The sequence below is a fragment of the Panthera uncia genome, chromosome C2, assembly GCF_023721935.1.
Source record: "Panthera uncia isolate 11264 chromosome C2, Puncia_PCG_1.0, whole genome shotgun sequence".
In the NCBI taxonomy this organism is placed as follows: domain Eukaryota; kingdom Metazoa; phylum Chordata; class Mammalia; order Carnivora; family Felidae; genus Panthera; species Panthera uncia.
The window spans coordinates 3,249,615-3,271,675 of record NC_064810.1 but is presented as its reverse complement, the minus strand read 5'-3'; the positions used below and the strand labels follow the sequence as shown (position 1 = coordinate 3,271,675).

The 22,061-nt window shown below is 53.8% G+C and overlaps 1 protein-coding gene across 8 annotated transcripts in view; it reads left to right on the top strand.

Annotated features, from left to right (window-relative positions):
• SLC37A1 (solute carrier family 37 member 1) overlaps positions 1-22,061 on the top strand; it is a 77,005-nt gene that overhangs the window by 14,359 nt on the left and 40,585 nt on the right. For 4 of the 8 annotated variants that reach the window (XM_049627817.1, XM_049627814.1, XM_049627816.1 and 1 more), the window contains 4 exons: positions 2,915-3,147; positions 12,395-12,476; positions 20,070-20,202; positions 20,904-20,982. In XM_049627817.1, the coding sequence (XP_049483774.1) occupies positions 3,092-3,147; positions 12,395-12,476; positions 20,070-20,202; positions 20,904-20,982 (350 nt within the window). In that variant the 5' untranslated portion in view covers positions 2,915-3,091. The remainder of the gene's footprint in view (positions 1-2,914; positions 3,148-12,394; positions 12,477-20,069; positions 20,203-20,903; positions 20,983-22,061) is intronic. The other 4 variants (XM_049627812.1, XM_049627811.1, XM_049627813.1 and 1 more) reach the window with 1 other exon arrangement.

The window sequence follows — 22,061 nt, the reverse complement described above, 5'->3', positions numbered from 1 at the left end:
CATTGTCATTAATCTTTAATATGGAATAGAGCCTTTAAAGTACCAACCGCAGAAATTATTTTCTCTGGGAAGGAAGCTGTATTCGTTCTCTCTCCTCCCCTCCTCCTCCTTCTTCTTCTCTCTCTCTCTCTCTCTCTCTCTCTCAAGAAAAAAGAAAAACTTTTGGGGGGGAGGGGCATGCACTTCCCATCCATGTTTGTCTTAAAATAAGGCCCACTTTTAAAACTTTGTCTTTAAGTAGGTCATTCAAAATGTGCTCAGGGTTGTGTAGATCGTTTACAGCAGCACTCAGTTCTGGAAAGACCCTTTCCGCCTTACTCTTGCCATTACCTCCTTTCAGTCTCCTTATTTTTGCTTGGAAGAGCGCACGGAGCCACTGCCGGGCCACCAGTGGAGGGTCTGAGGCCGCCCTGGGGAACGCAGGTCTCCCTCGGGTCACTCCTCTCCTAGCTGGCTGGGTTGGGCTCTTCCAGAAGGTGGGTGTGAAAACGTGCCTGTGGCAGATTTTAACAGAGTTGGTGGGGGGTCCTAAAGTTGCTGTCTTTGGTGATAGAATGACACTGGACATTCTGACTTCTCTCCCGAATGTTGAGTTCCAGGGGCGCCTGGAAAGAACGACTGGGGGGAAAAGTCTGTCTCCTTTTTACGTGATTGGGCTGCATGCCAAACACAGGATGTCAAGCAGGTGCTTTGCCTCGTTCTTCTGTGCTCTCTGGAGGGGACAGGACAGCCTGGAGGAAGCGAGGTGGGAGGGAGGACGGGGCTGAGAGGATCTGGACCTGAATTTGCCCAGTGTCCAGCCCAGGCGAGCCATCTGTCCCTGCCGTCCTCCGTAGAAGGGAACGCCGTGCCTCACGGTGGTTACAGGAGTCCTCGCCGTGAACCTCAGAGGGCTCGGCCGGCTCTCCGTGGAATGCTTCTCAGTGGGCACCGCCCGGGCTCTGGAGGAAGGAGCCTCATTAAGTTGAGCTCTTAACATCGCGCGTGTAAAATCACTACCTTTATGCAGCTTAACTGCACTTGCTATGAGAATTACAGCCCTTGGCTTTCACCCACTGTACAGGGGGAAAATCCGCTGTTGTTTTAAAAAGAGATTGACGTTTTCTTCCCCTGCTGTTTTCCAGTGCCTTTTGGATTTTTTAATTTTTTTTTGAAATTACAGGTTTTACCAGAATTGAGATTGGTCGGTTGATTGATTGATTCAGGTGACAATAGAATATTCCTAGATAAGCCGTGCCTAGAGAAGCAGTGTTTGGACAGAGGAAGAAATCGGACTCTGACCATCCATTTTCAGGCACTGTGAAGTTAAAATCAAATCGTTCACTACGAGGTCATTGTCGCAAGATTGTTTCTCAAAATAGATTTAGGCTCAAGCAGGGGCCCACTCATTTTGAGCAGAGTTTTAGTAAAATATTTTGTAAATCTAGATTTTGAGCAAAAACATTTTTGAAGCATTGGTGGAGATTCATTTCACACATCTCTTGAGCCCTTGCTGCGTGCGAAGTTCTAAACCTCGGTCATGGGAGCGGGGCCGTCCCCGGCAGTCCTGGGCCTCCCTCATCCGTATTCACAAGAACACTAGCTGCTATTTACCAAGCATCTTCCACACCAGGCCCTGTGTGAAGGGTTTTCCACGGGCAATCTCCCGTCCTCTTCATAACAACCCTAAAATGTAGGTGCCATCATCCCTATCTTTTAGGCAGGGACCGCAAGGGAGCAGACAGTTTAAGCAGTGTGCCCAGGGTCACCCAGCCCAAGGCGGGGTGGCGGGGTGGCGGGGTTGGGAGGGGTGGTGCAGCAGGCTGGCGGAAGTTACGGCACAGTTCTGGCTGGAGCAGACTCACCTCTGCACTGCCTCCCTGGGTGGAGGGTTCAGGGTCGGGGCTTCTGGGATGAAAACTCAGCAAGGATTTTGAATTTTTCTCTACCGCCATGCAGGGAGATCCTTGAAGAAGGTGTGCGGAGGAAGAAGGGAGGGCTGGAGTGAAAGAGGAGGAGACGCCCAGGCACTTAGGAGCTTAGTGCTCCGACTCTCCTATTTGCTTTGCTTGTTTGTTATCCCGAGGAAGTTGCTTGAAGACGTTAAATAAATTTCAGCTGCTTTAGATTGAGATTAATGTTTACTCAAAGTAGCTTTCTTTGAAAAAGTATACAAGCCGGAGAATTTTTGGCCAGGGTCCTACAATGCACCGTGTACCGTGTTATTTAACGCAACGGTCCAAAAGACTCCTTGTTGCCAAGCATAGCGGAGAGACTGGAAAATAACACAAGTCATGAGGTTGGCTTTGGGACAGGGGACAGATCTCCCTGGGGTGCTGGGGGTCTCTGAGGTGAGCACAGGAGATGAGGAACGGAGAGGCAGATACGCAGTCGAGTTCCTTCCCGTGGCATTCGGTGTGTTTCCATTGAGCCGCGCGGCCACAGTTCAGCGATCGGTTTGCTGATCTGCCCTCTTGTCTAGGCCTGCGTTCCTCTCTGTTAGCGCGGCCCAGACGTGGCCTGGTCCGCGGTGGGCGGAATCGAGCGTGTCCGGGGTCCTGGCGTGCCCTGGTAATTGAGCACGTGGCGTAGCCACCGGGCACAAGGCTAATACTAGCTCTGAGGAGCACCGTGGTTAAGAGCCAAGGGGTTGATCTGTACGCGTCTCCCACATGGAGGCGAGCCCTGGGTCGCCTGAGGCTTCATCAGAACATCAGGTGAAACTCATTCCTGTGATCTTTGAACAAGCCGTCCCCGAGGGTGGACACTCTGTGGCCGCCTTGCAGCACTCACGGCGGGAGTTCCCCGTCGTGCTGGGCGTCCAGCTTTGCCGTGGGCCGGCCGGCAGCCGTCCAGGGTGTTCCTTCAGCCGGGGACCCCACCGGCGTGCGCCGGTCACGACAGCCGACTTTTCCATTCCTCGTCCTCCTTGTAGAGAGCCGAGCCTCTGCTGGACGGAAGAGGGCCGGCGAGAACCAGCAGGACGCCTCGGCGCGCTTTCCAGTCCGCGTGAGCCGCAGCGGCCAGAGGGAAATCCTTGGAGCCGGGGTCAGGAGCCTGTTGAGGAAGCATCCTGCCTTGTGACCGGAGCTCCGTGGTCAGAGCGGCGTAAATGGCTCCCCTCCCTGCCGGCATCCGCTTCATCATCTCCTTCTCCCGGGACCAGTGGTGAGTGCTGGCACCGGCCAGGCCCGCTGCCCTGTGCCGGGGACACCGCACGGCCGGTGGCGTTAGGAAGTCCCGTGGGCGACCGGCCTCCCTGCGACCTTTGAGTGGCCTGTCAGTGGTGCAGACTGTGAGCCGGATTGTTGCCAAACCGTCTTCCATCTTCGGTTCTGGTGGTGACGGTGTTCGGACCCCTTCACGGTCTTCGGTAGTTTCTGTAATGACCGCAGTCTGCACAGGAAAATGGCCACTGGCTCCCGGCAGGAGTGAAAGAAAAACAAGAGGGCTGCGGGTGAAATAAGTACATTAACTCCAAACTCAGCGAGTGGCTTAGCTGGGGCAGAACTTGCTGGGAGAAAAAGTTAGATGCAGACCCGAACACCACTTTCTGTTCTGAGAGCAGCCTCTCCTGGCATGTCCTTCTCATGGTGGGTTCAGGAACCCCAGGCTCCTTGGAGGAAGAAGAGGGTGAGGGCAGCCTAGAGTCAGGCTCTGCATTGTCCGGCCCGCCCTCTCAAAGGCTTCTCTTCCCTGCTGATCTCTATTGGGAAGAAACAAGATTGCCCATACCCTCTTAGGTTCTTTCTTTGGGGGCATGCGAATTAAACCACAAAAGACAAATATGATCACATATGTATGGGATCACATATGTATGCAGAAGGACACTTGAGTTGTCCTAGGTGGCTGTGCTTTCGGGCAGGGAAGAGATTTCGGGAACTCAAATGCCTTCTATTCAAAATAGTTCTTATGCCATAGTGGTGTATTCTGGAACCTCCTTCTCTGCCACGACAGCCCACTGGTGGCATCACACTGTTCCCTGCTTCTCAGGCCCCTGCTGGTTGGTGGGCACCCACGGGGTCTCCGGTGTGGCCACAGACATTTGCCTCCTTTCCAGAGTGGTTCCCGCGTCAGCTCACTTCATGTCTACCAGTAACCCGGCCACAAGCCTTTACACACTTACCTTTCATCTTCTGGGTGCTTCTCTTCCGTTTCTTTGTCTGTTTTGTAACTCTCTTTTGGTACAATGTTTAAACTCCCAGAGGAAAATTGCAAGGATATCACAAAGAACTTGGAAGAACCCCTGAATGTCACAAATTCTTTTTCTTTTTTCAGGTTGAGGCAGGGGTAGAACAGAGCTTCTCACACTTTAGCGCACGTGTAAATCACCCCGAGAACTTGTTAAAATGCGTTGCTGACTTGGGAGGTCTGGAGTGGGGCCAGAGAATCTGCGTCTCCCAGGGGATGCGGAGTCCGTAGACAGCACTTGGGGTAGCAAGGGTATAGAGTATCACTTCCATCTCTGCCTCAGACTTGCTCTTTGACCTTCAAAAGTTATTGAACCTTTCTGGACCCAGCTTCCTTCCCTGTAAAACGAGAGAGCTGGCTTTAAGATTCCTCCGAAGGGCTTTATGTTTTTCTCCCAGCATGCATTGCCCTTCCTAACAGCACCTTGATGTCCTTTGGGGACCTGACTTCCCTCCTTCATGTGCAGTTGTGGGAGTGACGCAGGCCGGCTGGGTCCCTGGACCCAGAGGGGGGCCCACAGGACCAGCCAAGAAGGGCTCTGGGTTTCACACAGGATAGAAATGAAACGTGAGCCGAGAGGAAGTAATAAACAGAGTTTATTAAAGATACGGAGAGAGTGTGGATACAGACAGAGCATTTGGGAGACTCGGAGAGGAAAGAAGAGGGAGTCTCCTGTTTGCTTGGGGCCTGGGGTTTTTATTGATGGTGGTCTAGTGCCTGTGTCTTCTCAAAATCCAGGAACAAAGACCGAGACGAGTGCTTAGGTGTCGTCCACCAGTCACTGATGCCCTGGGGCCAGGGGTCTTGGTGAGTCCATAGTCTTGGGAAAACATTCATGCCGTTGATGAGGACCCGCCCAGTCACTCCTTAGATGTCATCTCTTGTGCTCGAAGAAGACTCCAAAGAAGTCATTGACTCCTTGACCTTGACAAGGAGGACATATGTTACCTGTTCTGTAACAGGTGTGTAAGGCAGGGGTGTAGGCCTTAGCAAAAAACTAGAAACAGGAAAAAGACAGAAAAGAGCAGTTTTTTATGGGGTCCCTTTAGTTTCCCTGTCTCAGCAGGTGGGTAAGTCTCATGCTTTCGGGTCCGTTATGGTGGCCAGCGGAGGCCCTTGAGGCTCTGTTCCTGTGGCAGTTCTCACACAGCCCGTGTCCCCCGGGAGGCAGGGTAGGACCCAGGATGGGCTGTTGGTCTCTCCTGGAACGTTCAGTCTTTTTTTTTTTTTAATGTTTAGTTTTGAGAGACAGAGACAGAGCATGAGCGGGGGAGGAGCAGAGAGAGAGAGGGAGACACAGAATCCGGACCAGGCTCCAGGCGCCGAGCTGTCGGCACAGAGTCCGACACGGGGCTCGAGCCCGCTGACCATGAGATCGTGACCTGAGCCGAAGTCGGACGCTCACCCGCCTGAGCGCCCCCGGAGCCCCCGGGACATTCGGTCTTGAGGGTCTTGAGTAGAGTGAACCTCGGGCAGAAGTACTCTTGAACTGCAGCTAGTCCACAGTCCATCAGCATGGAGCCTGCTTAAGGATCAATCAGTCTCTCTTCTTTCTCTCTCTCCCCCCACCCCTCTCCCCTGCTCATGTGCGCGTGCCCAAGTTCTCTCTCCAGAAAAAAAAAAAATGAAAATAAATGATACCAGGAACGGATTATAGCCCATTGGATACACTAAGAATCTAATGAGTGCACACTGCCGTAAGTGAGTGAATGCACAAACGGGAGAAAGGAAGCCCCTCTCCAAGTGGAGTGCCAGCCGCTAAGTAGAGCAGCCGGGCCCGCGATGGCACACCGCCGTCCCGTGACCGTCAGGATCACTGCTTCAAGCCTGAAGCTTCCGTGCGCACATTGTTGAGGAGGTTGGAGGGACAGGGCGGCCGTGTGGTCTCCACGTATGTCCCCACGGTTCCTCCGTTTATTGCTTAGAAAAGGTGCGGCTTCCCCTGAGGGACAGACAGGGGCAGACAGCCCCTTAGCCAAGTGGCCACTGCTAACACCACACCGACATCCTGTCTCTGCTTTAGGATGCTCTGAAAAGGACTCCCATCACGGCCGTGCGCGGTTTCATCGTTTCCAGATGAAGCCTGTGGGCTGGTGTCTGTGCCAAACCGTATTGCTCTGTTACCCTCGTCTAAAGCATGCATCATTAGCTGCATATAACTCAGAGCGGTAACACTCAGAGGAGGAAACGGATACTCTGCCCCGAATCTCCCAGGTGGAAGCAGGCTGCTATCCGTCTGGGGACACCTGCGATATTCAAGAACACGTCCGAGCACACTCTGGAAGTGCACAGCTGTCCTGGGCTGTCGCTGCCGACATGTGCTCTGTTTTTGCTAGAGACGTGCTGTGAACCCGCACGCTGTTCTTGTGGTACCGATAGACGCGGACGAGGCCACCGTCAGACGTCCCTACAAAAAGCAGGCGGAACAGCCAGGAATGAAAGTGTCAGGCAGCTCATTTGTAAGGGTTCCTGTTTAGTGTCCACAAGCCCGTGTGTAACACAACACAAAAATAAAAGCATGGGATGGTGTCCGTTTCCCAAGGCTGCTGTAACAAAGGACCACAAACTGTAGGGCTCCTGACAGCAGAAATTTCCTCCCACCGTCCTGGAGGCTGGAAGTCAGAGATCCAGGTGTCGGCTGGTCCGCAGGGTGCAGGGAAGGCCTCCTCCTGCCTCTCCTGGCTTCTGTGGTTGCTGGCAGTCCTTGGCTTGGCTGTGCCTCTGCGGTCACCTGGCCCTCTGCCCTGCCTGTCCCTGTGTCTTCACACGGCCTTTTATAAAGATAGCAGTCATTGGATTTAGGATCTCATTTGATTTGAGGTCGCACATGAGCTAAGTATGACCTCAACTAATTACAGCCCCAGGACTCTGTTTCCAAATAAGGTCACATTCTGAGGTTTCTGGATGGACTTGAATTGGGAGGAGGGAGGGCTGGGGGGGGAGACATTATTCAACCCGGTACAAAGTGGATAATAGAACAAATAAGCATCCACAATCTTGTTTCGTAAACGATAAAGACAGAAAAAGGAGGGTAGAACTACAAAGTGGGAAAAGGAATCAGGAGGGCCGCGTAGGGCTTGGGTCCCGTAACCCCGGGTAACCCCGAGGAAGTCGAGCGTCTGCTCCCTCTCCAGGACAGGCGTAGTGACGTGGCTGCTGTGGCCAGGCCTTCTGGAAGGGGAAAAGTCGACCTCTGCTGCGGGCTCTACCCCCTCCCCAAGTCCCACGTAAACAAGAGGAGGAAAGAGAGGGAGGAAGGACCGTCGGCCCTGACACTGGCTCAATCAAAGATACGGCTTTCCTTTTTGGGAGACACAGTTTCCATCTCCAAGAAAACTCCAGTTCGCCGTGTATGTTCACCCTTCGCCCTGACTTCAGGACAGCTTCTCTCAGAGAACCCTGCCGGCCTCTCGGCACATCCCCTCCCCAAAGACGCTGATGCATCACGGAAAATTCAGATTGGTCTGGAAGCACGTACAGCTCCCCTCTGCGGCCCCTGTACTCAGGGGGCATCCCCCAGCGAGGGGCAGTCAGGGGAACGACCTTCACCCACCAGGCCCTGCGCTGGTGAGTGCCCACTGTAGAACTGCCAGTTAGGGAAGGAGGCAGCGGCCCGGGGAGTAAAGTTGGAGGCCCAGGGAGGGAGGACGGCAGCCTCGAGGTGGAGGGTGGAGGCCCGGGTTGTCCACTAAGTCCCAATAACCTGGACGGACTGCACCATCCAGGAATGCAGGGTAGGGTAGGGCCCCCGGGCTCTTCAGATGTTATCTGGACGAACCGAGGAGCTCTTTATGTCTGGGTTTTTTGACTCTATTTAATAAACATGTTAATGTATCTAATAAAAATCAAGTATTTGTAAGTAGAATATTCCGTTTATGTCTGGGTGGAGAGTGGAGAGCGTGAGCCCAAAAGCCACTCTGTCAAATTCCTGAGCGGAATGACGATGGAATTCGGATTTCTCCTGGCTGATAACACACTCGCGAACCGGTGTTATATAGCATCCTCGAAGGCTCCAGATTCTTCTCTCAGACTCTGGTCCGGCAGGTGCTGGAGCCGACTCAGTCCCAGACCGGTGTTCATACTCCTTGTGGAGACTGGAGAAGGGAGCCCCGTGCCCAGGTGGGGGCAGGTCGGGGTCCCTGTGGAGGTGGAGCCCCGACTCGCCCCCTTCTGTCACCCATGCCTCCACCGGAGGTCACTACCCGCCAAAGTGGACACTCTTTTGGAAGCTCAGTGGCCTTTTCAGACCGAAACAGGCAGGTTCTTCAGGGTTGGGGGCTGCGCCTCCCGAAACGAGGGGCCTGCCTCTACCTGAGAGCAGGTAGAGGCCCCTGCTCTCATCTCTGGCCGAATACTCTTCCTGCTCACCTGTCTCCCTCTCTGAGAAATACTTTTGTAGAAAGTGGCTCAAACTCTAAAGCTGGAAAAACTTTTATCTTCTTACACAATTATCTTTTCTTGAGTCTCTGATTCAGATTCATTTCAGTCTTACTCTCGGTTTGCTTTCCATATAAGCCGAGAAGAGCAGCAAGGCTTTAGGCCAGGGTTTCCCACGTCTTCGGCCTTGATTGTCGCACGTCTGCATCGCTGACTTTCTCGTGGAGGTGCCTGAGATATTTATATTCCTGCCTTTCTTGTGTCCTTCTACCAAGTTGCACAGAAACAAAAAAGTAAAAAATAAACAGGATCTGAAACACCCAGGATAGTAGGCTTACAAGAAATTTGCAGTCAATTCTGTTACAGACTAGATGACGGTTTCTTTCTGTCTACTTTATGGACTCTGTTCATATTCCGCATCTCAGATTTCTCTTTGTAGTCGTTTTTTTTAACGAATATTTGAATAGCTTCGGTTTGGACAAAAGTGGCAGATTTTTTAAATGTAATATTATGGGCATCCTGCATACAGGATTAATAATGATATAGGACTGAATGAACAATATACAGCATAAGACAATTTAAAATGCATCCAGTACAGGGGCGCCCGGGTGGCTCAGTTGGTTAAGCGTCCGACTCAGCTCAGCTAATGATCTCGCGGTTTGTGAGTCTGAGCCCCGCGTTGGGCTCTGTGCTGACAGCTCGGAGCCTGAGCCTGCTTCAGATTCTATGTCTCCCTCTCTCTCTGCCCCTTCTCTGCTTGTGCTCTGTCCCTCTCTTTCAAAAAATAAAATAAAAACATTACAAAATTAAAACACATTAAGTACATTAAAATACAATACAGTTACAGTGTTTTAGTATGTATGTATTTATTTACTTACTTATTTTCATCCTGATAAGTGCCCTCCTTAGTCTCCATCACCTACTCACGCTTGCCCCCACCCACTTCCCCTCTGGTGACCATCAGTCTCTATAGTTAAGAGTCTGTTCCTTGGTTTGACTCTCTCTCTTCTTTTCCTTTATTCATTTGTTTGGTTTCTTAAATTCCACATGTGAGTGAAACCGTATAATATTTGTCTTTCTCTGACTGACTTATTTCACTTAACGTTATACTCTCTAGTTCCGCTCATGTCCCTGCAAGCGAGTGGCAAGATTTCACTTTTTAATGGTTGAGTAATATTCCAGTGTATATGTCTACCACATCTACCTTATCCATTCGTCAGTTGGTGGACACTTGGGCTGTTTCCATAATTTGGCTACTGTAGATGATGCTGCTGTAAACATAGGGGCGCACATATTCCCCCAAATTCGTGTTTTTGTATTTGGGAGGTAAATACTCAGTATTGTGATTCCTGGATCATAGGGTAGTTCTATTTTTAACCTCGGAAGGAACCGCCATACTGTTCCCTAGAGTGGCTGCACCAGTTTGCATTCCCACCAACGGTGCACCCGGGTTCCCCTTCCTCCGCATTCTCACCAACACCTGTTGTTTCTCGTGTTGTTGATTGTAGCCATTCTGACAGCTGTGAAGGGATATCACAGGGTAGCTTTGGTTTGCATTTTCCTGATGGTGAGTGATGCTGAGCCTCTTTTCATGTGTCTGTTGGCCATCTGGGTGCCTTCTTCGGAGAAGTGTCGGTTCATGTCTTCTGCCCATTTTTAAATTGGGTTATTCATTTTTGGGGTGTTGAGTTGTAACAATTCTTCATATATTTGGCTACTAACCCTTTATCAGATATGTCATTTGCAAATATCTTCTCCCATTCGGTAGGTTGCCTTTTCGTTTTCTTGATTGTTTCCTTTACTGTGCAGAAGCTTTTTATTTTGATGTAGTCCCAGTAGTTTATTTTTGCTTTTATTTCTTTTGCCTTGGGAGACACATCTAGAAAGATGTTGCTATAACCGATGTTAGAGCAATCACTGCCTATGCTCTCTTCAGGGATTTTTTTAAGTTTATTTATTTTGAGAGAGAGAAAACAGGACTGGAGTAGGGGCAGAGAGAGAGGAGAGAGCTAGAATCCCAAGTAGGCTCCACACTGCCAGTAAGAGCCCAACACAGGGCTCAAGTGCACACACCGTGAGATCATGACCTGAGCCAAAGTCGGACACTTAACTGACTGAGCCACCCAGGCACCCCTCTCTTTAAGGATTTTTATCTCCTCAGGCCAGTATCTCTCATGAATATAGATGTGAAAGTCCTTAACAAAATATCATCAAACCAAATCCAACAATAAATCAAAAAAATCATACGCCATGATCAAGGGGATTTATTCCTGGGATGCCAGTGTAGTTCAGTGTTCGCAAAACAATCAGCACGATACCTTACATCAATAAGAGGAAGTAGAAAAACCATAAGATCATTTCAAAGCATGTCAAAATGCTTTCAAAAAGCATTTGACAAAGTATAACATCCGTTCATGATAAAAACCCTCAACAGAGTAGGTCTAAAGGGAACGTACCTCAACATCATAAAGACCATATATGAAAAACCCACAGCGAACCGCATACTCAGTAGGGAAACACAGAGCTTTTCCCCCAAGGTCAGGAACAAGACAGGGATGTCTGCTCTCACCACTGTTTTTCAACATAGTACCGGAAGCCGTACCTTCAGTAACCCAACAACAAAAGGAAATAAAAGGCATCCAGGTTGGTAAGGAAGAAACAAAACTCTCGCTATTTACAGTGACGTGATAGATGATATAGAAAACCCGAAAGACTCCACCAAAAATCTACTAGAGCTGATAAATGAACTCAGTAAGGTCATAGAAAGGTTACAGAAAACTGTTGCATTTCTCTCTCTCTTTTTTTTTTTTTTTAGCATAATTAGAGCATTTTATTTATTTTTAGTTTGAGAGAGAAAGAGCGTGAGGTGGGGAGGGGGCAGAGCAGAGGGGGAGAGAGAGAGAATCCCAGGGAAGCTCCACACCCAGCACAGAGCCCAACGTGGCGCTCGGTCCCATGACCCTGGGATTACAACCTGAACCAAAATCAAGAATTGACACTTAACCGGCTGAACCACCCGGGTGCCCCTGGTGCATTTCCATACGCTAATAATGAAGGAGCAGAAAGTGAAATTGAGAAAACAACCCTGTTTACAGTTGTACCAAAACCAACAAAATGTTGAGGAATAAACTTAACCAAAGAGGTGAAACACCTGTATCCTGAAAACTATGAAACATTGACAAAAGAAAGTCAAAATGGTGCAAAGAAATGGAAAGCCATTCCATGCTCATGCACAGGAAAAACAAACATTGTTAAAACGTCTGTACTACCCAAAGCAATCTATAGACTCCACGCAAACCCTATCAGATACCAAGAGGACTTTTCTCAGCCCTAGAGCAAGCACCCCTAAAATGTGTATGGAACCGCAAAAGACCCCGAATAACCAAAGCACTCTTGAAAAAACTGGAGGCGTCATAATCCCAGATTTCAAGAGATACTACAGAGCTGCAGTAATCAAAGTAGTGTGGTACCAGCACAACAATAGACACATAGGTCAGTAGAACAGAGTAGAAAACCCAGAAATAAAGCCACGATCGTAACGTGTGGTCAATTAATCTTCAACAAAGGAGGCAAGAATACGCAACGGGAAAAGACGGTGTCTTCGACCAGTGGTGCTGGGAAAACTGGACAGTGACATGCAGAAGAATGGAACCGGACCGCTTTCTTACGCCAGACACGAAAAGAAACTCAAAACTAAATACGAGACCCGAACCATCAAAATCCCGGAAGAGAGCACAGGCAGTAACTTCATTTTCTAGCTATGTCTCCGGAGGCAAGGGAAACACGTGTACTCTTAATGCATCTTCTATCGTTTTACGTCACCCCCCACCTCTGTTCTGTGTTTCAGGTACAGAGCCTTCATTTTTGTTTTGACATTTTTGCTGTATGCCAGTTTCCACTTATCCCGAAAGCCTATCAGCATAGTGAAGGTAAGAAATCATAAAAAGCACCCCGTTTCGTGTCCTGCCTATGATTTCTGTAAGGAACTTGTTACTTTAGGAACGGGTTTGGGAGCGAGGGAGGGGGTGGGGGGTGGTGGTGAGACAAGTGGAGGAAACAGACGGTTTAGGAGCAAGTTATCCTCCTTGGTTTCCCTTTTCTGAAATGAACGTCTTCGAAGTGTTTTTAGGGTTTGTAACTTCAGAGGTGCCGCATTAGTCGACGGTTGCAGATTTCTAAAGCTTCGTTAAGTATTTATTCTGTCCTGCATGAATTTTTCCCTCCAGACACATCTAATCTGAAATCGTTCCCCAAGGTGCTTCTCCCGTCACTGTGCTCCGATCCTAAGCCTGGCCGTGGTGGCCCTGCTATTCTTAGAGCCACGAGCTTCTGTTTGAGTGAGGGGTGAGCACCAGGTGACGCTCAGCAGGGCACTTAACTAGACTTCAAGAAGAGAAGATTCGAGTAGACAGTCCTACGTAATAGCCAGTTTAAACCGGGGAAGGAGCGAGTTAATTTTCTTACCCTCACAGGAACGACATCATTTTTGCCTATAGACTGTCAAGGCTTTTGACTCTTGGTTGTGGAAGGAACAGGAAATTGTTTGTTGCCAAAGATCGCTTAGTCAGAACTCGATTGCCTGCCCCCTCACCCTCTGGTCCTGGGCAGGGACGCAGATCGGGCACCGTGATTCTGACCTTTGTAGCCACGCTTCCTCCCTTCCCGCCCAGAGGCCTTCAGGCCAGCGGGACAGGGAATGCCGAACACGGCCATCGTTCTGTGGACAGTTTTGTGTCCCCTGCTCTCCAGTAACGCCCAGTGGGTGTTAGTTAAACAGCATCCGTCTACTCAAAGGATCCTGTAGTTCGTCCTTGACCCCCAGTTAGCAGGAATCTTCCGTACCCTTCACGTCACTGGAGTTTTTGATATACCAAGTTTGAATGACTGCGGGGGGACAAGAGATGGTGGGATGTGATGCACCCAACCAGGGACTCTAAAATCATACCAAGGACCCGCCACTACGTTTCAATGCTACCACTCACTCCTTGTCTTGTTAGGGAAGCGCACATACGGCTCAAGGAAAGGCAAGTTCTAAGAATGGAAGAGGCCATTGGAGGGGTCCCGGTGAGCGCCGTGGGGCTGAAGGAGCTGCTGGGGGTTCAGCATTGACCTCGGGTGGGGGGCAAACGCCTGGAGCAGGGAGAGTGGGCTCTCGCCGGCAAGCCCCGCCTAGGGGGCCGAGGCTCCGCGCGGGGACACAGGAGGGGGCGCCGGCCGCCACAGGACCTCCTTGGCGGGACAGGACACTTGGATTCGACGCGCTATCACAAGGGTGCTGCTCAGCCAGGAAGGGATGTAGCACTGCTGCGGGGCACCCTCCCAGCTGCCCCGCCGGGAGCTTGGGGCTTACTGCTGAGGCGGTGTCCCGTCAACTCCTATGTGAGTATTGCATCCGTCAGGACGCCTGCTGAGCCCCGTGGCAGGGCAGGGTGCCCTGTTCATCGTTTGACAGTCCTCGCGGCAGGCCTGGGGGCTCGGGAGCCCAGTCCCCTCGTGCAGGGCGGCGCAGCTCCAGCAAATTCCGCAGCGTCTCTGCTCTCGGCCTCTGTGCCGCGGGCCCGCAGGGTGTGGAGTACGTGACTGCGTCCGCGGCCTCATACCCGGCGTTTCTTTCACACACGGATTTTCAGGCTTAGCGCCTGCGGTGGGCTGAGCTGAGGTTTCTTCTTCTCAGGTGGATAAGGTTGTCCCACTACCTGCAGCGACTTAAGCTTTATGACACCTGACAAAGCGCTCACGTGCTTGGGCCCCTTCTGTATGAGACGAGAAGTAGGGATGATTCTGGCGACACAAGGAATAGTTTGAGTTCTCTGCAGCCCGTATTTCCCAACACATTATAAGCAACACAAAATTAAAATATATTTGCTTACCTGGAATTGATCACCAGGTAGAACAGTTCTCATTCTTTAAGGACATCTGTAGAGTGACAGACATGTCATGTCAGATTTAGGCTACTCTGTTTGGACTCACCTTTAACCGCCATTGAGACATTTCATTTGTCTCTGGTTTTAGTGGAGCAAGAAGTAAGCAAAGATGACAGTGATGGAGAGCCGGGGGCACAGCCCTCCCCCTTCCCACATCCTGTCCCAGCCCGGCCTCAGGCCTCGAGGCTGGGCACTGGCAGGGCCCGCTCCAGGCACTGGGTACCGCTGGGGGCTCTTTCTCCCCAACGCGCCGCCCCCGTGGGCCCGAGCGTCCCTGAGGGCGGGGGGCTTCTCTGGGGAGCTGCAGGGAGCCCTGTGCCCCGCGGGAATGGGGACACCCACTGGTTTGAGTGTGAGCATCCGGCCCTCCCTGCACACACAGGGCCTGTAGGAAGGAAGGTGTGAAACGCTCAGCAGCAGACAGAAGACCGCCGGGAAAGCTGGCCACGATGCATGCCGTGGGTGCAGTGGCCAGTGTCCCGGTGTGCGGGCTTCATTAGAACACGGCAGCGTTTTTTTAAGTTCATTTATCTATTTTGAGAGAGACACAGAGAGAGAGAGCACAATCAGAAGAGGGGGAGAGAGAGGAAGAGAGAGAATCCCAAGCAGGTTCCACAGTGTCGGTGCAGAGCCCAACGTGGGGCTCGATCCCACAAACTGACATGACCTGAGCCCAGATCCAAAGTCGGATGCTTAACCGACTGAGCCACCCAGGTGCCCTGCCATAGTGTCTTTTTAACTGAACAAAGTCTCCCTAGAATACATGTGGAAAAATGTGCAAGAATTAATGACCAAGGAAACATTAAGCCACCATGATCAAGTTTTCATGGTACACCTGAGAGTAGACCAAGAGGTCAGTAGAAGAGAATAGAAACGTGGCGTGGTCGACGGAGGTGCTGGGAAAAGTGTAGCTCATTTAGCAAAAGTCATGAGCGCAGCTGGCTACTCGGCTACAAGAATGAAGTGGGCTCTCTGTCTTATACAAATAGATGGGTACATTAAAGAATTAAATGGGAAAAATAAGTAAACTCCCAAGAGCGAAAGTATGTCTATCTTAGAGGTGTGGCGTTGGCAAGCCCGAAGGCGGCCGGCCAGAGGGGATGGCGGGCGAGGTCGTTCACGGACACCTGGTGGCCCGGCGAGAGCAGTCACGAAGGCGAGCGAAAGTGGCCCCTGACCGTATCACTCCCGCCGTCTAAACACTTGCCCTCATCAGGGCAGCGAGGGCAGGGAGACGGCCAGGCGCTGGCAGTGGGGACGCCGGGCTCCCGCCTTCTGGGGACCATTCTGTGAACCGTATCTCTTCCGAGATAGAATATGCACCCTTCAGCCGCTCTGGGACCCTTGCCCATTAACCGAAAGCGCCGCCGTCCTTAAAATCTGCAAATGTGTCTTCACTGTGGCAGTGTTTGCAATTCCAAAAAGAAAAAGGAAAAATCCTGCATATTATGTGACCCCAGTCAGCAGGTGAAAGAATGTTTGAGTAAATTATGGCCAGTCCATAAGCTGATATACGCAGCCGCTTAAAAGAATCACAGGGGCGCCTGGCGGGCTCAGTCAGAAGAGCGTGCGGCTCTCCATCTTGGGGTCGTGAGTTCGAGCCCCACGTGGGGTGCAGAGAGTACTTAAATAAATAAACTTCAAAAAGTAAACAAACAAGTATTAAGAAACAAAACGATAATTAATCAGAGCCAGACCAGGTGACACAGGAAGATTTCTAGAGCTATTTTGAGAGGGGAGAGGAAGGTGTACTTAATGTCTATATAGAACGGTTCCGTGTTTGAAAACCAGAGGATGCACAGGAGCAGAAAGCCCCCCGCCCCCTTTCCGTGCCCCTGAGGCAGCGGGCGTGGGCTGGCGACGCGGTCCTGTGGTGCCAGTGGTTCCCGCAGACCAGCTGAGCACACGCAGGGCCCGCCGCCCTTCCCGAGGTCAGCCTGTCCCCACGCTCACGCTGCTCTAGCAAGTTCCGTGGGCTGGGTGGCTCACCAGCAGCAGACGTGTACTGCTCTCAGTCCTGGGGGCTGGAAGTCCCAGGTCGGGGAGCCAGAGGGGTCCGGCCTGCAGATGGCCGCCTCCCCGTGTCCTCACGTAGGGGACCTGCCATCCTCACAGAGGCCCCCGCTCCTACTCCATCACGGGGGCGGGGGGCAGGTTTCAACACAGGGATTTGGGGGAACACAGGCATTCAGACCACCGCAGGTACCGGAACTTTCCTTTCTCCTTTAGGACCTCCTCTGGATAATGCCTTGGCAAGTTCTTTTAACCCAAAGCCTGATAAAAGGAATGTAAAGGACTAGTTGAAGTGAACGGGCCACACCACCTGGTGGACCACAGAGAGCTAACCACACGTGTCCCTGCATGTGGATGACGTCCACACTCACACGTACACGCAGGCACTCGTGCTCTAATCTGAGCTCTCACTGTGTCGTCTACAGGGGGCACAACCACGACCCCTCTCCTGGGGGCGTTGACAAGGCCGGCATCCCACTCTGACCTGCCGTCCCCATCGTCACCGCCCTGAATTCCTGACCCCGGCCTGGTCCCCGCCCCGGTCCCCGCCCGGTTGGTTTTCTGCTCAGTCACCCAGAACCAGCAGCATCACTGGGGCCTGGCAGACCTGAGAACCCAGGAGGTGCCCCCCCCCCCACAGTTGGGAGGAATGAGTGTATGAGGCTCGTGGCTCAAGTTGAGGCTTAAACAACAGTCTTCAGTAAATGTGCGTCCACGTACAGATATGTGTGCCTAAGTCTGCGTGGATGTGAGCGCGTGTAGAACATCGGTGCCTCCGGAAGGCCATGATGCCCGCTGGTCCCACGTGGTTCCCTCTTGTTGCCTACTGGTAGGGGGACGGGGGGAGGGGCCGGGGCTGGAGATGCATCTGCAGACGGGACAGAGAGCACCTGCACCCCACCCCCGCCTGCCCCTCCCCGACCCCCACCCGCCTTGTTGTCCCGTGGCTGTTTTCGTGGCTGCTTGCCGTGTCCCCCCATCCTGCAGACACCAGCCCCTCCCGCCCCCGCCCCCACCTTCCAATCCCCGTGGCACTTGCTGTGTAGTTTGTTGCTGTCCTGCCGTGTGGCACGTGGGCAGTGGTAAATAACCTGGAGGGTCGTGTACCTGGAGCCTCCAGGCCACATAGTCTCCTGATTGCTTGGCTTTTAATGACCCCCTGGTGTCACACGTCCATTAATTTTGTTACCTGTGGAAACATCCTCGTAAAAATTGGCAAGGGCCAAGGACTAGCCCCCCGTCGGTGTCACACCAGGGTATGAACCCGTTCCCATGCTGAGGGTTTTTCTGATCAGATCCTCTTGGCCTAATTCATCCTTAACTTTCGCTCATACACCGGGTATGGGAATAAAGCTGGTGGCTGACAGCCAGCACGTGGTGATAGAAACAAGCATCCTCGGGACCAGTGTGAAGTCTTTGCTGGCTCTCCTGCAGCCCTTCGGCCGCCCAGAGGGTGCAGATCGCGGTTCTGGTGGGAAGGGTGCAGGCTGGGGAAGGGCTCAGCGCGGCCGCCGGAAGCTGGAGTGAGTAGGGGGCCCCCTGCCTTGGTGAAGTCGCTGTGCCCTCTGAGAGTCCAGGGGAGAAGTGGGAGGCCAGCCCCGTGGCACCAGAGTCCCCGCTCAGAGTCCCCCTCATCACAGGACAACCAAGATGAAACCCTTTTCTGCTTGTTTATGACACAAGAAGGGATCCTTCCTCATCTTTCTTGGTCCCAGGGGATGTGGAAGCCCCGCTTGGAGCCGTGGCCCACAGCTACCACCTCCCTCGTTCCGTCTCGGCAGGCGGGTCAGCGCCCGGCCCGCCTGCGGCTCTCTCGGCGACGGATGGACAGCGAGGGCGGTGAGGCACGGGGTCTGGCCCAGGGAAGGGTGACTTCTACGGGGAGAGGAGGAGCCAAGTATGAACCCGGGGGAATGGGGAAGGGCCGCCTGCTGTGCGCAGGGCAGGGCGACTCCGAGATCCAGGCCAGCACAGCCGGCCTCCGGCCCCGGGAGGGTGAGAGGAAGGCTGTCTTGCAAAGACTCGACTGAGTTTGTAAAGCGGAGCCCGCGGAGAATTTTTAGGGCGAGGTTTGAATGCTAGCAGAACGCCCAGTGCTGATGACAAGCCACGGGACCACAGAGTGGCTGAGTCCCATGTGCCCTGCCAGGCCTCGGTGGCGTGTGTCCGTGCAAAACCAGGAGGCGTCCAGCCCAGGCTGACCACAGCCCTGGCAAGGGCAGCCGTTCGCAGGAGCCTCTTTGGTGACTCCCTCTGGAAGAGACGGGTGCCAGGGAAGGAGGCAGTGGGCAGGACGTGTGGCCGCTGTTCTTTCTGGGGCCAGCTTTCCTCGTGAACCCCAGACCCCTGCCTTCACGCTGCGGCTCCGTGAAGAACGCCGCTTGGGGCCCTGCTCCCACTAAGGGCCACTCCCTGCCCTTGTGGTTGCCTCCTTTCTGCCCTCACTCACACCTGGGGGATTACTTCATCTGAGCCCCTGGGAGCAGAAAAACCCAGAAAATGCACAGCAGGCGGCAGGGGCGCCTGGGGAGGGGAGACATGGACTGTGGGGCTGAGAGGCAGACTGGCAGACAGGCGGAGGTTCCCCCGTAGCAAGACGGGCCCTTTTCTGGAAGGGGAGGTCCTCTTGTAAGGAGCACCCTGCGTCCCCTGCGCCCTGCACACAGCCCCGGTGCCCACTCCTCCGGCCCTCCCTGGTGCGTCCATGCCCCGGAACGGCATCACCGATCCCGCTAAGTTCTGCGGCTGAGGGGGGCCAGCCCTGTCTGCAGGCGGGCACACTGAGGCGGGTGGGAGCGACTTCCTCAGGCCCCTACACCTGTCAGCCAGAGGGCCCCCGAGCCTTACACTCCTCTGCCCCTGGCCCGCGTGCTGGCTCCGCGGACAACTTGGTGGGTCGGTGGCCTTGTGCCCCAGCTGTGCTGTTGTCTTACTGAGGCACGTGATCTGCACATGTCAACACCCGCAGATCTGAAGCGTCTAGCCTGGCAAATATGCGCAAGCTCGAACCATCCCCGGGTTAGGGTCTGGCCCCTTCCAGCTCCCGCTCCGGGCCCCGCGTGCCCCGCCCCCTTCGCGGCCCTCCTGCTGGTGAGTGAGTGTCACCGCTGCCACCTGGGGCTAGGTTCTGTCCTCCAGTGACCGACCGAGTCTGCCCTTTGCGCTCCTCACGTCAGGCTTCTTCTGATGGGAGATTCATCCTCCTCTTTGCTTGGACCTGTGCCTTGCTCTCCGGCTTCACGGGGCATTTACTCGGGTGTGAATCTGGCACGATGAGGCCGTGTTCGCAGTGTGGCAGGCGGTGCCGGGCTGGCAGCAGGCGGCTCTCAGCTGCGTGGGCGTCTCCACCGCCCGACCGTCACAGGCCTGTGTTGGCTGTGTGTGAGTTCGGGGCTGGGAGCGGCAGAGGCCCGAGCAGCCCCGGTCACCGCAGGCGTTCGGTGGGTCGTGCAGAGGCCTCGGCGGGGCCTCGCTCCCCCAGAGCGTGGTTGCCCTGGGAAGACCGAAAGGAGGGGGCGGCTGTTCCGATGCCGCGAGCCCCTGAACCTGGCCTGAGCGTGCTCTCTGTCTCTGCTGATGTCCTAGGGTGAGCTCCACAGGTACTGTGCCGCACTGAACGAGGGGGACGTCGGATTCAGCAGCCAGAGCCAGAGGGCCAGTGACACCCCCCGCCAGCAGCCACCAGACAACGAGACTGACTGCAGCTGGGCCCCGTTCGGTGAGCTCTCCGTCTGTCCACCCCTGTGCGTCCCGATCCTGACGCGCGCCGTCCTGCGGCCTCTCGCGTGGCTAGACAGCCAGTGCCGAAAGCGACAGGCAGCCTCACCGATCTGGGCGGCACGAACGATGTTCCCGGACGTGACCGCCTGTCCGGGGACAGCTGTGTCCCGTCACCCGCTCGCCTCCTCCCGCAGCTACCGTGTCCGCGGCACCTGCCGACGCCCGGGAGATCCTCTTTCTGGGGAAATCTGCTCAAGAGGACTTGTATTTTGCATCTGTCGGGGCTGAGGGCCAGGCTTTGCTGAGCGGGGACCGTGCTGGACAGGAGAGGGAGCCCCCAGAGGTGTGGGGCGGGGGCTGGCCCGGGGCTGCTGCAGAAAAGCCAGATTAACTCGGGAGACAAAATGAATAAAAAAAACCACATGCTCCCCATGCACGGTGGGGATTTTCTCTAATCCAGATGACGTCTAGTTAGTGATTATTTGAGAATGTGGCAACTTTCTTTCCCTTTGTCCGGAAGCCAACCGGATGTCCTGCCACATTTTCTGTGTTCAGAACCGTCCCTTTCTCCTTCTGCGTCTGCTGCCCAAGTGTAGAGAGCAGGCATGTGCACTTTGTCACCCGGCCCCAGAACACAGACTGGTATTTAGTGGAAGTAGGCCATACTCACTGTTTCCTGCCGATTTTCCCCCTGTGTAGACCAGGACAACTACCAGCAGCTGCTCGGGGCCCTGGACTACTCGTTCCTGTGCGCCTACGCCATCGGCATGTACCTGAGGTAGGTCTGCCTGCTTCTCAGATGCTCGTCGTTCTCGTCCGTTCGCCGCAGGACATGTCTGCGGGTTGCTTACCGCCCCGGCTCTTCTCAGAGAGGAGGGTAAAGTGTGCTGCAGGGCTGATCAACACGAGACCGCAGAGCGGTGCGTGTAGACGCCCCGGATGTCGTGCTGTTCAGGGCGGGCCGTCCGGGGACGGCTCTCAGGGCCCCGGGCTTTCGGAGGCACCGTTAACCCTGCCGTGGGGTGGTCGCCGGGAACAGGGTGCTGGTAGCTCCCGGGGATCGTGTGCAGAGTGATCCTCTGCTCTGTCCCTGGTGCCACCATCTGTTCACACGAGCCGGATCACTAGGGTCACAGCAGTTTAGGGTGTGTGCCGGGCACGTCCCCCTGGCTGCCCAGCTCGCCCCAGACGGCACCTCACCGTCCTCCTTGTGGGTGGGGCACGGACCCCAGAGACACGCAGCTGGGAATAAATCCGACTCAGTGCTGCCCCTCTTTGGGCCTCAGCTTCCCCTCTGCGAAATGGGCACAACAGTGGTTAGTTAACTCTCCGGATCATGGCAGGAGAGGATGAGCTAATCCGTGTAGAATGCGCAGAGCAGAACCCGGCCCGCGGAGTGTTCCCAGCGTCGGTCACATGCGATTCTCACCCCGTCCTGCATCGACCCAGGAAGGTGGAAGTGTTATGTGGGTAACAGGATATGTGATTGGCTGATTAAAAACTGGTATCGTGTCAGTCCAGCCGGGTTTAAAAAAAAAAATCATAGGGACTAAAGGCCTTCAGCTCAAGAGGCTTTTGTTCAGAGACCCAGTGATCTTCAGAGCTTTGAGCATCGTGGGGACACCCGTGAGCGGTTAGCTTCTCTGTGATATCCACCAGAGTGTGGCATCACCCAGACCTGCCCCTGGACCCCAGTGCAGGGTGGGGGTGGTGCCCGGTCAGGCACTTTCTGTTGGTGGAGTGGACGGCCCCTCTGTATTTCATTTGCATAGCCCTGCAGAACGGGTTTGAAAGAACGAATGTGTAACGATGGATACGGAAGCCTGTGGTGTGTGCCCCTCCCCTGCTCATGCTCTG